The following is a 19994-nucleotide window of genomic DNA, read 5'->3' on the forward strand; positions in this document are numbered from 1 at the left end:
TCATGTTTGTGTCAGCACTGAATCCGGCTGAGCTTTCTCCTGATCTCCAGTCTTCAGAGGTTTCATCTCTTGTGTTTCTGCTGTGTTCCGGTTCTGCTGAGATCTTCTGAGTCGTCTAGATCTCACTAAATCCTGTGTTTAGAGCAAACACGTCATTTAAACACTATCACATCCTCACACTTTTGGAGAATTGTGTAGTACGAGTTAAAAGTCTCCTGATGTTGCGTGTCAAATGTAAAATAAAAGTTAATAAATGACACTAACCTGACAAGACTTCAGACACTTTGCGATCTCTGTGAAGTCAGAACAGAGAGAAAAGACATCAGTGGATCTGATCATTCTCAGTTCACATTATATGAAATAACTCATTTACATAGCAGTTGTTAAAATTATGTATTTTTTAAAGGTCTGTCACTTAATTTAGATTTTAATAGTGACTCTGACTGGTTTAAGACACACTGTAAAAAAGTTCAAACCACTGCAAATTTTAAAATAGATCCCAGACAAACTCAATCAATCAATGATCTGACCAGACCAGAGCCACAGACACACAGATCCAACACTTAACACACACGCCACCCCAGACAGCAACATAGTGTCAGCCATGATCCGGCACATGAGGATTCAACACACACCAGACACACACACACGCACACACGCCACCCCAGACAGCAACATAAGCCGCGTTTCCACCGAAATTACCCGGAACAATTTGTCCCAGGAACTTTTTTCCCAGGAACTTTTTTTGCCCCAGACCGGTTGCTCTCTGCGTTTAGACCGCGGTCCAAAGTACCGGGAAGATTATAAACTGCGCGCGACGGCTCCTCCCAGTCTGGACGGACAGTAATCAGTTTTGAGCGCCACAATTATAATAAGTATGGAGGAGATTCAAACTGTGCTGCAGTTGTGTTTGTGATGTATTGCGGACATTGACCGTGAGATGGCTGGGACGAACGTGCAGAAAATTTCCTGTTACACAAATACGCTTAATAAAGCCTGAACCTCGTCGTTGGTCCAGCTGGGGTTTTTTTTTTTTTTTTTTTATTAAATTCCATATTTGCAGACAGACAACTCTTAATGCATGAAGCCACGAACCGCAATAGATTTTTAAAAATGCCGGTTAAAATAGAATGCTGCGTGGAGTCCTCCAGTCAAAATGCGGCGTGAACACAACCAATCAGCATGTTCAGCGCACAAGTCCCGCCCCCGAAAGTTCCTGAACTTTGAAAAAGTACTACCTCGCGAGCAGGGACTTTCGGAGGGGGAAATATTTACCCGGAACTTCATTTAGACCCTGGTTCCTGCGGTGTAAACACACCGAGTACCACCCCAAAGTTCCTAGTTCCTGGGGAAAGTTCCCGCGGTGGAAACGCGGCTAGAGTGTCGGCCATGATCCGGTACATGTGGATTCAACACACACCAGACGTGGGCCGCATCTGGGCCGACACTATAGCCGCGTTTCCACCGCGGGAACTTTCCCCAGGAACTAGGAACTTTGGGGTGGTACTCTGTGTGTTTACACCGCAGGAACCAGGGTCTAAATGAAGTTCCGGGTAAATATTTCCCCCTCCGAAAGTCCCTGCTGGCGAGGTAGTACTTTCTCAAAGTTCAGGAACTTTCGGGGGCGGCACTTGTGCGCTGAACATGCTGATTGGTTATGTTCACGCCGCATTTTTACTGGAGGACTCCACGCAGCATTCTATTTTAACCGGCATTTTTAAAAAATCTATTGCGGTTCGTGGCTTCATGTCTGTCTGCAAATAGCCTATTTAATAAATAAAAAAAACACAGCTGGACCAACGACGAGGTTCAGGCTTTATTAAGCGTATTTGTGTAACAGGACATTATCTGCGCGTTCGTCCCAGCCGTCTCACGGTCAATGTCCGCAATACATCACAAACACAACTGCAGTACAGTTTGAATCTCCTCCATACTTATTATAAATGTGGCGCTCAAAACTGATTACTGTACGTCCAGACTGGGAGGAGCAGTCGCGCGCATGTTTATAATCTCCCCGGTACTTTAGACCGCGGTGTAAACGCAGAAAGCAACCGGTCTGGGGCAAAAAAAGTTCCTGGGACCAATTGTTCCGGGTAATTTCGGTGGAAACGCGGCTTATGTTGCTGTGTGGGACAATAATGGTGACGAGTGCAGAGATCTGAATAATCTTCACTCGTGTGTTTATTACAGAACGTGCTCTACACACTCGGCCGCGTCTCACAGGTCATGTGATGATCTTGTGTCTGTGAGGAAGTGATGTCATCTAGTGCTGTTCACTGTGAGCTGTGAAACTCAGCAGACGCTTGATTTCTAGTATGTCAAGGCGATTTTGAGGATGTTTGCGGCTCTAGGGGGATTTTTAAGTGTTAAGAGAGAGTAAAAGGCAGATTATTATTGCACGCATGCTTTGCTTCTGACTGTTAAAGGAGAGCAAATATTAAAATTAGGTGTTATTTAATGTGTTTTGCTCAATATTAATATAGCGTGTGCTTGTGCATTCTCTTATTAACTAGCTTGAAAATATGAAACATTTATAATTTAAAAAATATGAATAAATCTGCAATATTTTACATGTAGCACCATATCTGATCACATATACATCTATTATATTATGAAGTGTATTACTGAATATAAAATTACATACATTATGATATATTAGTAAATATAGTCACATATTTTTCAATATATGAAAAGCGGCAATTCCTTTTATTCAATATATTGTAATATATTAACACAATATATTATTCTGTATATATTAAAATATACAGTTAAACCATTTAAAATATTGATCATTCATATTTGGGAAAAATATTTTCTTTGCATAAGGGCATACACCAATGATGAGTGTGTTTGAGTCTCTCAGATATTAAACACACTGTCAATCAAACAGCAGCAGATCAACACAAACAGACACACAACACAAGCAGACACACAACACAACACAACACAACACAACACAAGCAGACACACAACACAACACAAACAGACACACAACACAACACAAAACAACACAAACAGACACACAACACAACACAACACAAGCAGACACACAACACAACACAACACAAACAGACACACAACACAACACAACACAAACAGACACACAACACAACACAAACAGACACACAACACAACACAAGCAGACACACAACACAACACAAACAGACACACAACACAACACAACACAAACAGACACACAACACAACACAAACAGACACACAACACAACACAAACAGACACACAACACAACACAAACAGACACACAAACAGACACACAACACAACACAAACAGACACACAACACAACACAAACAGACACACAACACAACACAAACAGACACACAACACAACACAAACAGACACACAACACAACACAAACAGACACACAAACAGACACACAACACAACACAAACAGACACACAACACAACACAAACAGACACACAAACAGACACACAACACAACACAAACAGACACACAACACAAACAGACACACAACACAACACAAACAGACACACAACACAAACAGACACACAACACAAACAGACACACAACACAACACAAACAGACACACAACACAACACAAACAGACACACAACACAACACAAACAGACACACAACACAACACAAACAGACACACAACACAACACAAATAGACACACAACACAACACAACACAAACAGACACACAACACACCACAACACAACACAAACAGACACACAACACAACACAACACAAACAGACACACAACACAAACAGACACACAACACACCACAACACAACACAAACAGACACACAACACAACACAAACAGACACACAACACAACACAAACAGACACACAACACAACACAAACAGACACACAAACAGACACACAACACAACACAAACAGACACACAACACAACACAAACAGACACACAACACAACACAAACAGACACACAAACAGACACACAACACAACACAAACAGACACACAACACAACACAAACAGACACACAACACAAACAGACACACAACACAAACAGACACACAACACAACACAAACAGACACACAACACAACACAAACAGACACACAACACAACACAAACAGACACACAAACAGACACACAACACAACACAAACAGACACACAACACAACACAAACAGACACACAACACAACACAAACAGACACACAACACAACACAAACAGACACACAAACAGACACACAACACAACACAAACAGACACACAACACAAACAGACACACAACACAAACAGACACACAACACAACACAAACAGACACACAACACAACACAAACAGACACACAACACAACACAAACAGACACACAACACAACACAAACAGACACACAACACAACACAAACAGACACACAACACAACACAAACTTTTTTGAGGATTTTGAGGATGTTTGCGGCTCTAGGGGGATTTTTAAGTGTTAAGAGAGAGTAAAAGGCAGATTATTATTGCACGCATGCTTTGCTTCTGACTGTTAAAGGAGAGCAAATGTTAAAATTAGGTGTTATTTAATGTGTTTTGCTCAATATTAATATAGCGTGTGCTTGTGCATTCTCTTATTAACTAGCTTGAAAATATGAAACATTTATAATTTAAAAAATATGAGTAAATCTGCAATATTTTACATGTAGCACCATATCTGATCACATATACATCTATTATATTATGAAGTGTATTACTGAATATAAAATTACATACATTATGATATATTAGTAAATATAGTCACATATTTTTCAATATATGAAAAGCGGCAATTCCTTTTATTCAATATATTGTAATATATTAACACAATATATTATTCTGTATATATTAAAATATACAGTTAAACCATTTAAAATATTGATCATTCATATTTGGGAAAAATATTTTCTTTGCATAAGGGCATACACCAATGATGAGTGTGTTTGAGTCTCTCAGATATTAAACACACTGTCAATCAAACAGCAGCAGATCAACACAAACAGACACACAACACAAGCAGACACACAACACAACACAACACAACACAACACAAGCAGACACACAACACAACACAAACAGACACACAACACAACACAAAACAACACAAACAGACACACAACACAACACAACACAAGCAGACACACAACACAACACAACACAAACAGACACACAACACAACACAACACAAACAGACACACAACACAACACAAACAGACACACAACACAACACAAGCAGACACACAACACAACACAAACAGACACACAACACAACACAACACAAACAGACACACAACACAACACAAACAGACACACAACACAACACAAACAGACACACAACACAACACAAACAGACACACAAACAGACACACAACACAACACAAACAGACACACAACACAACACAAACAGACACACAACACAACACAAACAGACACACAACACAACACAAACAGACACACAACACAACACAAACAGACACACAAACAGACACACAACACAACACAAACAGACACACAACACAACACAAACAGACACACAAACAGACACACAACACAACACAAACAGACACACAACACAAACAGACACACAACACAACACAAACAGACACACAACACAAACAGACACACAACACAAACAGACACACAACACAACACAAACAGACACACAACACAACACAAACAGACACACAACACAACACAAACAGACACACAACACAACACAAACAGACACACAACACAACACAACACAAACAGACACACAACACACCACAACACAACACAAACAGACACACAACACAACACAACACAAACAGACACACAACACAAACAGACACACAACACACCACAACACAACACAAACAGACACACAACACAACACAAACAGACACACAACACAACACAAACAGACACACAACACAACACAAACAGACACACAAACAGACACACAACACAACACAAACAGACACACAACACAACACAAACAGACACACAACACAACACAAACAGACACACAAACAGACACACAACACAACACAAACAGACACACAACACAACACAAACAGACACACAACACAAACAGACACACAACACAAACAGACACACAACACAACACAAACAGACACACAACACAACACAAACAGACACACAACACAACACAAACAGACACACAAACAGACACACAACACAACACAAACAGACACACAACACAACACAAACAGACACACAACACAACACAAACAGACACACAACACAACACAAACAGACACACAAACAGACACACAACACAACACAAACAGACACACAACACAAACAGACACACAACACAAACAGACACACAACACAACACAAACAGACACACAACACAACACAAACAGACACACAACACAACACAAACAGACACACAACACAACACAAACAGACACACAACACAACACAAACAGACACACAACACAACACAAACTTTTTTGAGGATTTTGAGGATGTTTGCGGCTCTAGGGGGATTTTTAAGTGTTAAGAGAGAGTAAAAGGCAGATTATTATTGCACGCATGCTTTGCTTCTGACTGTTAAAGGAGAGCAAATGTTAAAATTAGGTGTTATTTAATGTGTTTTGCTCAATATTAATATAGCGTGTGCTTGTGCATTCTCTTATTAACTAGCTTGAAAATATGAAACATTTATAATTTAAAAAATATGAGTAAATCTGCAATATTTTACATGTAGCACCATATCTGATCACATATACATCTATTATATTATGAAGTGTATTACTGAATATAAAATTACATACATTATGATATATTAGTAAATATAGTCACATATTTTTCAATATATGAAAAGCGGCAATTCCTTTTATTCAATATATTGTAATATATTAACACAATATATTATTCTGTATATATTAAAATATACAGTTAAACCATTTAAAATATTGATCATTCATATTTGGGAAAAATATTTTCTTTGCATAAGGGCATACACCAATGATGAGTGTGTTTGAGTCTCTCAGATATTAAACACACTGTCAATCAAACAGCAGCAGATCAACACAAACAGACACACAACACAAGCAGACACACAACACAACACAACACAACACAACACAAGCAGACACACAACACAACACAAACAGACACACAACACAACACAAAACAACACAAACAGACACACAACACAACACAACACAAGCAGACACACAACACAACACAACACAAACAGACACACAACACAACACAACACAAACAGACACACAACACAACACAAACAGACACACAACACAACACAAGCAGACACACAACACAACACAAACAGACACACAACACAACACAACACAAACAGACACACAACACAACACAAACAGACACACAACACAACACAAACAGACACACAACACAACACAAACAGACACACAAACAGACACACAACACAACACAAACAGACACACAACACAACACAAACAGACACACAACACAACACAAACAGACACACAACACAACACAAACAGACACACAACACAACACAAACAGACACACAAACAGACACACAACACAACACAAACAGACACACAACACAACACAAACAGACACACAAACAGACACACAACACAACACAAACAGACACACAACACAAACAGACACACAACACAACACAAACAGACACACAACACAAACAGACACACAACACAAACAGACACACAACACAACACAAACAGACACACAACACAACACAAACAGACACACAACACAACACAAACAGACACACAACACAACACAAACAGACACACAACACAACACAAATAGACACACAACACAACACAACACAAACAGACACACAACACACCACAACACAACACAAACAGACACACAACACAACACAACACAAACAGACACACAACACAAACAGACACACAACACACCACAACACAACACAAACAGACACACAACACAACACAAACAGACACACAACACAACACAAACAGACACACAACACAACACAAACAGACACACAAACAGACACACAACACAACACAAACAGACACACAACACAACACAAACAGACACACAACACAACACAAACAGACACACAAACAGACACACAACACAACACAAACAGACACACAACACAACACAAACAGACACACAACACAAACAGACACACAACACAAACAGACACACAACACAACACAAACAGACACACAACACAACACAAACAGACACACAACACAACACAAACAGACACACAAACAGACACACAACACAACACAAACAGACACACAACACAACACAAACAGACACACAACACAACACAAACAGACACACAACACAACACAAACAGACACACAAACAGACACACAACACAACACAAACAGACACACAACACAAACAGACACACAACACAAACAGACACACAACACAACACAAACAGACACACAACACAACACAAACAGACACACAACACAACACAAACAGACACACAACACAACACAAACAGACACACAACACAACACAAACAGACACACAACACAACACAAACTTTTTTGAGGATTTTGAGGATGTTTGCGGCTCTAGGGGGATTTTTAAGTGTTAAGAGAGAGTAAAAGGCAGATTATTATTGCACGCATGCTTTGCTTCTGACTGTTAAAGGAGAGCAAATGTTAAAATTAGGTGTTATTTAATGTGTTTTGCTCAATATTAATATAGCGTGTGCTTGTGCATTCTCTTATTAACTAGCTTGAAAATATGAAACATTTATAATTTAAAAAATATGAGTAAATCTGCAATATTTTACATGTAGCACCATATCTGATCACATATACATCTATTATATTATGAAGTGTATTACTGAATATAAAATTACATACATTATGATATATTAGTAAATATAGTCACATATTTTTCAATATATGAAAAGCGGCAATTCCTTTTATTCAATATATTGTAATATATTAACACAATATATTATTCTGTATATATTAAAATATACAGTTAAACCATTTAAAATATTGATCATTCATATTTGGGAAAAATATTTTCTTTGCATAAGGGCATACACCAATGATGAGTGTGTTTGAGTCTCTCAGATATTAAACACACTGTCAATCAAACAGCAGCAGATCAACACAAACAGACACACAACACAAGCAGACACACAACACAACACAACACAACACAACACAACACAAGCAGACACACAACACAACACAAACAGACACACAACACAACACAAAACAACACAAACAGACACACAACACAACACAACACAAGCAGACACACAACACAACACAACACAAACAGACACACAACACAACACAACACAAACAGACACACAACACAACACAAACAGACACACAACACAACACAAGCAGACACACAACACAACACAAACAGACACACAACACAACACAACACAAACAGACACACAACACAACACAAACAGACACACAACACAACACAAACAGACACACAAACAGACACACAACACAACACAAACAGACACACAACACAACACAAACAGACACACAACACAACACAAACAGACACACAACACAACACAAACAGACACACAACACAACACAAACAGACACACAAACAGACACACAACACAACACAAACAGACACACAACACAACACAAACAGACACACAAACAGACACACAACACAACACAAACAGACACACAACACAAACAGACACACAACACAACACAAACAGACACACAACACAAACAGACACACAACACAAACAGACACACAACACAACACAAACAGACACACAACACAACACAAACAGACACACAACACAACACAAACAGACACACAACACAACACAAACAGACACACAACACAACACAAATAGACACACAACACAACACAACACAAACAGACACACAACACACCACAACACAACACAAACAGACACACAACACAACACAACACAAACAGACACACAACACAAACAGACACACAACACACCACAACACAACACAAACAGACACACAACACAACACAAACAGACACACAACACAACACAAACAGACACACAACACAACACAAACAGACACACAAACAGACACACAACACAACACAAACAGACACACAACACAACACAAACAGACACACAACACAACACAAACAGACACACAAACAGACACACAACACAACACAAACAGACACACAACACAACACAAACAGACACACAACACAAACAGACACACAACACAAACAGACACACAACACAACACAAACAGACACACAACACAACACAAACAGACACACAACACAACACAAACAGACACACAAACAGACACACAACACAACACAAACAGACACACAACACAAACAGACACACAACACAACACAAACAGACACACAACACAACACAAACAGACACACAAACAGACACACAACACAACACAAACAGACACACAACACAAACAGACACACAACACAAACAGACACACAACACAACACAAACAGACACACAACACAACACAAACAGACACACAACACAACACAAACAGACACACAACACAACACAAACAGACACACAACACAACACAAACTTTTTTGAGGATTTTGAGGATGTTTGCGGCTCTAGGGGGATTTTTAAGTGTTAAGAGAGAGTAAAAGGCAGATTATTATTGCACGCATGCTTTGCTTCTGACTGTTAAAGGAGAGCAAATGTTAAAATTAGGTGTTATTTAATGTGTTTTGCTCAATATTAATATAGCGTGTGCTTGTGCATTCTCTTATTAACTAGCTTGAAAATATGAAACATTTATAATTTAAAAAATATGAGTAAATCTGCAATATTTTACATGTAGCACCATATCTGATCACATATACATCTATTATATTATGAAGTGTATTACTGAATATAAAATTACATACATTATGATATATTAGTAAATATAGTCACATATTTTTCAATATATGAAAAGCGGCAATTCCTTTTATTCAATATATTGTAATATATTAACACAATATATTATTCTGTATATATTAAAATATACAGTTAAACCATTTAAAATATTGATCATTCATATTTGGGAAAAATATTTTCTTTGCATAAGGGCATACACCAATGATGAGTGTGTTTGAGTCTCTCAGATATTAAACACACTGTCAATCAAACAGCAGCAGATCAACACAAACAGACACACAACACAAGCAGACACACAACACAACACAACACAACACAAGCAGACACACAACACAACACAAACAGACACACAACACAACACAAAACAACACAAACAGACACACAACACAACACAACACAAGCAGACACACAACACAACACAACACAAACAGACACACAACACAACACAACACAAACAGACACACAACACAACACAAACAGACACACAACACAACACAAGCAGACACACAACACAACACAAACAGACACACAACACAACACAACACAAACAGACACACAACACAACACAAACAGACACACAACACAACACAAACAGACACACAACACAACACAAACAGACACACAAACAGACACACAACACAACACAAACAGACACACAACACAACACAAACAGACACACAACACAACACAAACAGACACACAACACAACACAAACAGACACACAACACAACACAAACAGACACACAAACAGACACACAACACAACACAAACAGACACACAACACAACACAAACAGACACACAAACAGACACACAACACAACACAAACAGACACACAACACAAACAGACACACAACACAACACAAACAGACACACAACACAAACAGACACACAACACAAACAGACACACAACACAACACAAACAGACACACAACACAACACAAACAGACACACAACACAACACAAACAGACACACAACACAACACAAACAGACACACAACACAACACAAATAGACACACAACACAACACAACACAAACAGACACACAACACACCACAACACAACACAAACAGACACACAACACAACACAACACAAACAGACACACAACACAAACAGACACACAACACACCACAACACAACACAAACAGACACACAACACAACACAAACAGACACACAACACAACACAAACAGACACACAACACAACACAAACAGACACACAAACAGACACACAACACAACACAAACAGACACACAACACAACACAAACAGACACACAACACAACACAAACAGACACACAAACAGACACACAACACAACACAAACAGACACACAACACAACACAAACAGACACACAACACAAACAGACACACAACACAAACAGACACACAACACAACACAAACAGACACACAACACAACACAAACAGACACACAACACAACACAAACAGACACACAAACAGACACACAACACAACACAAACAGACACACAACACAACACAAACAGACACACAACACAACACAAACAGACACACAACACAACACAAACAGACACACAAACAGACACACAACACAACACAAACAGACACACAACACAAACAGACACACAACACAAACAGACACACAACACAACACAAACAGACACACAACACAACACAAACAGACACACAACACAACACAAACAGACACACAACACAACACAAACAGACACACAACACAACACAAACAGACACACAACACAACACAAACTTTTTTGAGGATTTTGAGGATGTTTGCGGCTCTAGGGGGATTTTTAAGTGTTAAGAGAGAGTAAAAGGCAGATTATTATTGCACGCATGCTTTGCTTCTGACTGTTAAAGGAGAGCAAATGTTAAAATTAGGTGTTATTTAATGTGTTTTGCTCAATATTAATATAGCGTGTGCTTGTGCATTCTCTTATTAACTAGCTTGAAAATATGAAACATTTATAATTTAAAAAATATGAGTAAATCTGCAATATTTTACATGTAGCACCATATCTGATCACATATACATCTATTATATTATGAAGTGTATTACTGAATATAAAATTACATACATTATGATATATTAGTAAATATAGTCACATATTTTTCAATATATGAAAAGCGGCAATTCCTTTTATTCAATATATTGTAATATATTAACACAATATATTATTCTGTATATATTAAAATATACAGTTAAACCATTTAAAATATTGATCATTCATATTTGGGAAAAATATTTTCTTTGCATAAGGGCATACACCAATGATGAGTGTGTTTGAGTCTCTCAGATATTAAACACACTGTCAATCAAACAGCAGCAGATCAACACAAACAGACACACAACACAAGCAGACACACAACACAACACAACACAACACAAGCAGACACACAACACAACACAAACAGACACACAACACAACACAAAACAACACAAACAGACACACAACACAACACAACACAAGCAGACACACAACACAACACAACACAAACAGACACACAACACAACACAACACAAACAGACACACAACACAACACAAACAGACACACAACACAACACAAGCAGACACACAACACAACACAAACAGACACACAACACAACACAACACAAACAGACACACAACACAACACAAACAGACACACAACACAACACAAACAGACACACAACACAACACAAACAGACACACAAACAGACACACAACACAACACAAACAGACACACAACACAACACAAACAGACACACAACACAACACAAACAGACACACAACACAACACAAACAGACACACAACACAACACAAACAGACACACAAACAGACACACAACACAACACAAACAGACACACAACACAACACAAACAGACACACAAACAGACACACAACACAACACAAACAGACACACAACACAAACAGACACACAACACAACACAAACAGACACACAACACAAACAGACACACAACACAAACAGACACACAACACAACACAAACAGACACACAACACAACACAAACAGACACACAACACAACACAAACAGACACACAACACAACACAAACAGACACACAACACAACACAAATAGACACACAACACAACACAACACAAACAGACACACAACACACCACAACACAACACAAACAGACACACAACACAACACAACACAAACAGACACACAACACAAACAGACACACAACACACCACAACACAACACAAACAGACACACAACACAACACAAACAGACACACAACACAACACAAACAGACACACAACACAACACAAACAGACACACAAACAGACACACAACACAACACAAACAGACACACAACACAACACAAACAGACACACAACACAACACAAACAGACACACAAACAGACACACAACACAACACAAACAGACACACAACACAACACAAACAGACACACAACACAAACAGACACACAACACAAACAGACACACAACACAACACAAACAGACACACAACACAACACAAACAGACACACAACACAACACAAACAGACACACAAACAGACACACAACACAACACAAACAGACACACAACACAACACAAACAGACACACAACACAACACAAACAGACACACAACACAACACAAACAGACACAAACAGACACACAACACAACACAAACAGACACACAACACAAACAGACACACAACACAAACAGACACACAACACAACACAAACAGACACACAACACAACACAAACAGACACACAACACAACACAAACAGACACACAACACAACACAAACAGACACACAACACAACACAAACAGACACACAACACAACACAAACTTTTTTGAGGATTTTGAGGATGTTTGCGGCTCTAGGGGGATTTTTAAGTGTTAAGAGAGAGTAAAAGGCAGATTATTATTGCACGCATGCTTTGCTTCTGACTGTTAAAGGAGAGCAAATGTTAAAATTAGGTGTTATTTAATGTGTTTTGCTCAATATTAATATAGCGTGTGCTTGTGCATTCTCTTATTAACTAGCTTGAAAATATGAAACATTTATAATTTAAAAAATATGAGTAAATCTGCAATATTTTACATGTAGCACCATATCTGATCACATATACATCTATTATATTATGAAGTGTATTACTGAATATAAAATTACATACATTATGATATATTAGTAAATATAGTCACATATTTTTCAATATATGAAAAGCGGCAATTCCTTTTATTCAATATATTGTAATATATTAACACAATATATTATTCTGTATATATTAAAATATACAGTTAAACCATTTAAAATATTGATCATTCATATTTGGGAAAAATATTTTCTTTGCATAAGGGCATACACCAATGATGAGTGTGTTTGAGTCTCTCAGATATTAAACACACTGTCAATCAAACAGCAGCAGATCAACACAAACAGACACACAACACAAGCAGACACACAACACAACACAACACAACACAACACAAGCAGACACACAACACAAACAGACACACAACACAACACAACACAAACAGACACACAACACAACACAAACAGACACACAACACAACACAAACAGACACACAACACAACACAACACAAGCAGACACACAACACAACACAAACAGACACACAACACAACACAACACAAACAGACACACAACACAACACAAACAGACACACAACACAACACAAACAGACACACAACACAACACAAACAGACACACAACACAACACAAACAGACACACAAACAGACACACAACACAACACAAACAGACACACAACACAACACAAACAGACACACAACACAAACAGACACACAACACAACACAAACAGACACACAACACAAACAGACACACAACACAAACAGACACACAACACAACACAAACAGACACACAACACAACACAAACAGACACACAACACAACACAAACAGACACACAACACAACACAAACAGACACACAACACAAACAGACACACAACACAACACAAACAGACACACAACACAAATAGACACAACACAACACAACACAAACAGACACACAACACACCACAACACAAACAGACACACAACACAACACAACACAACACAAACAGACACACAACACAAACAGACACACAACACACCACAACACAACACAAACAGACACACAACACAACACAAACAGACACACAACACAACACAAACAGACACACAACACAACACAAACAGACACACAACACAACACAAACAGACACACAACACAACACAAACAGACACACAAACAGACACACAACACAACACAAACAGACACACAACACAAACAGACACACAACACAACACAAACAGACACACAACACAAACAGACACACAACACAACACAAACAGACACACAACACAACACAAACAGACACACAACACAAACAGACACACAAACAGACACACAACACAACACAAACAGACACACAACACAACACAAACAGACACACAACACAAACAGACACACAACACAAACAGACACACAACACAAACAGACACACAACACAACACAAACAGACACACAACACAACACAAACAGACACACAACACAACACAAACAGACACACAACACAACACAAACAGACACACAACACAAACAGACACACAACACAACACAAACAGACACACAACACAACACAAACAGACACACAACACAAACAGACACACAACACAACACAAACAGACACACAACACAAATAGACACACAACACAACACAAACAGACACACAACACACCACAACACAACACAAACAGACACACAACACAACACAACACAAACAGACACACAACACAAACAGATACACAACACAACACAATCTGTGTGTAAAATCTGTGAGTGGATCAGACTTCAGGAAATTAAAGGATTGATTGTTTATTTGTGATGAATTGTGTTTGTTCTGAAGAAAGACAAATGATTGTGAGACGTGAGAAAAAACGAGAAACAAGAAAACATAGATTAGCTTGTGTGATAAATATGATCTAATGGTTTGTAATAGAAACTATGGTTTATACTCACGGGATGGAAGTATTGCTGTAATCACCAGAGACACGGCAAATAAACATTCAACCGGAAAGACGATGAATCTCAGATCTCCAGCCGTACGATCACCATTCACTGAAAAATACCAGAATATCATCATCACTGTTTGGAGAAATGAAATCAATCTATATTTATATAATTTCTACAGATGATTTCTGCCTCAATGTGAGACTTCAGAGTATTTCAGTCACTCAAGATGAAAAAGATTCTCATTAATACACGTTTAAACGTTATCATGATCTTTATTTCCCTGGAGGTGTTGTGTTCACTCACCAGTTTTCAGGATGAGTTCAGCGATCAGTGCAGCGGAGGTCAGCACAACAACACACACTGATCCACACACATACACGAGTGTGTAACGGTGGAAATCTGTAATGCAATATATAAAATATTTAATATGAAGATCAAACCAATGCAGATTATTATCAGTTTACCTTCAGGGACATGCTCAATGTTTATAGAAACATGTTTTAGTTTAATTAATTACCATTTAATTATTAGAAAAATATTATTAGAGAAAATGATTGAAAATCATAGATATCAGAAAAACTGAACATAAATATACACATTTAAAATTATTTATGAGTCTTTGTTTGCTTGATTATATTATTTAATTTCTCATAACTGTATTTAATCTGTGTGATTTATGATTGATTTCAGTCCTTCATTCTTCAGCTCATCTGAGAAACATCTTCTTAAACCATTGTATTGATCAGTTATTCATATTTGATCATGATGTATTCAACTGCTTTTTAATACATTAATTACTGTTAATTAATAAGATCAATTAATAATCAATATAACTGATGATCGTCTCATCCAGTCCACAGCGTCTGTCCGCCGCTTCCATCAGGAATCAGATTTATAATAATTAAAACTGAATTAAGGACAGGTTTTTTTTTTTCTTCAAAATGTGTCTCTTCTAAACACACAAGCTTAATATTACTGGCCCTGCATTGTTTAATATCATCAACTACTCAAGTATTTAATTACATGAACCAAAACTGAAGTAGAAAAACATCAAACAGAGAAGAGGATGAAAGAAGATCAATACTGTACCTTGAGAAAAAGATAAATAGCCTTTTGTAAACTTGATAAATGTCCAGAGTATCTGCAGGAACACCAGCACACAAGCCCATCCGATAGGATCTGTACATGATCAAATAAACAATCACTTCTCCAGACCTTTATTACACAAGTGACTTAATTATATTACAATGTTGTTTTCATTACAGGAGAGAGAGAGAGAGAGAGAGAGAGAGAGAGAGAGAGAGAGAGAGAGAGAGAGAGAGAGAGAGAGAGAGAGATTTACAGTTTTTTACAATCGCTATGACAGTTTTTTCAATACATTTAACAATTTTCCTAAACTCTTAACGCACCAACACACCTAAAACACACAATTGGCAAAACGGTTAATTTCATGCTCAAAATCACACATTGTAAACTAAACTCCAAAACTAATTTTCAAAATACAACAATACACTAACACAATACACTATGTCTAACAAAACACTGCAAACATGTTTCAAAATCAAATAATTATTCAAAACACTAACACACACTGTTAGACCTTACCGGGTTTTTTTACAGTAAAATACTGGCAACACTGTTGCCAGTAATTTACTGTTATTTGTACAGTTATTTACTGTATTATACAGTTTGTTACTGTAAAATGCACTAAATTAAAATTTGACTTAAAACTAATTTCACTTGCAGAAACCGACTGCCTTAAATTGACCAACTGTAATTTAAATGTGTAAAACTAAATTGTGTAATGCATTAATAATGTGAGAAAAGAGTTAAGAACTTTCATTAGAAACCATTAAAAAACTTAAGTACATAAAAAGAAATTTCCACTGAACCAGCAATTACATTCTGTTAAATAAAGCAACATGCAGCGTATCATCGATGTTTCTAGATCTTCTGCTGGACTGAAGCACAGGCTCTACTCTTCAGCACAATGGTGACCCAAAAAACAAAATTTTACAGTAAACTACTGGCAACAGTGTTGCCAGTATAAACCTGTTTTATAACTTACAGTTTATTACTGTTAAAATACATTTTGTGGGTGTGTCTTTTTATCTTACACTGTTAACCATTTCAACCCCACAGGAACATCCGCACTACAAAGAGTAAAAAGTAGCATTGATGCAGTGTTGCAGTGAGACCATTAAGTGAATATGTAAGTGATTGTTGAGCATTAGTGATGAACACCTGCTGTTAACAAGCAGAATCACTGAAGGAAAGAGGAACACAAGAACAGAAAATAGAGAAACACAAGAACTACAACTGACTTCCAGCCATAACACAATATTACACGTATTATTAACCAGTTTGACTTTATTTCCATCATCCATCTACAGAAGTAGTTATTGAGATGTTTAATTGAAAATGTTTGATTTGAAGTTACCATTATAGAGATCAGTGTTTGCTTTAGTTGGGTCGCTGATGCCAACACATAATTTTTTCTCTTGCTGCTTGAGCTGTGTTTTTGCAAGTCACACTTGTGCACACACACAGTTCGTGAATGATTGTGGTTATATTCACTATCATGACAAAATCATTATGTGGCCTGTCCATTCACTAAGAAGTTAGTTCTCACTCATTCAGAGTTTAATTCTCAATCAAAAGTGTTACGTTACCACCACTGTGAAACAACAGCGACAATGACTAATTTATTTGTAACACATGCATAACCAAAAATAAAAGAGCTACACTGTCTTGTAGAAACACAGAAATATCACAAATTAGAACATGCATCTCAACAATGGTGGGAATATATATTTTTAATTATTATTCATGCAGCAAAGCATGCTGGGAGTTTTATACTATCCTGGTACCCAGCATGCATTGCGACATGAAACTTTTGATCATCACCATTGTTGAGATTCATATGATGATTGTTGATGTCTGTGTGTGTCAGAGTCAACCAGGAGTTAATACAATTTTAATGCACTATATGATTTCAAAAATTTTCAGTTGACCTGATTTCAGAAATATTGCTGTATTTCATGTTGTAGATTATCAGATATATGGTATTAAACCAGAAATTCACAGCTCACATATATTACAAAAGTAATAAATCATGTATGATTTTGAAATCACAAAACCAAAAAC

The 19994-nt window shown here is 37.5% G+C and overlaps 1 protein-coding gene across 1 annotated transcript in view; it reads right to left on the reverse strand.

The window, feature by feature from the left end:
• Positions 1-19994, reverse strand: part of LOC307009927 (uncharacterized protein) — a gene marked incomplete at its 3' end in the record, with an annotated part of 130676 nt that continues 110682 nt past the window's right edge. Inside the window, exons 15-17 of the mRNA XM_079634148.1 lie at positions 17937-18026; positions 265-293; positions 1-132 (exon numbers count right to left, since the gene is read on the reverse strand). Of these exons, the coding sequence (XP_079490274.1) occupies positions 1-132; positions 265-293; positions 17937-18026 (251 nt within the window). The remainder of the gene's footprint in view (positions 133-264; positions 294-17936; positions 18027-19994) is intronic.

The sequence above is a fragment of the Phoxinus phoxinus genome (genome assembly GCF_949152265.1).
Source record: "Phoxinus phoxinus genome assembly, chromosome: 1".
In the NCBI taxonomy this organism is placed as follows: Eukaryota; Metazoa; Chordata; class Actinopteri; order Cypriniformes; family Leuciscidae; genus Phoxinus; species Phoxinus phoxinus.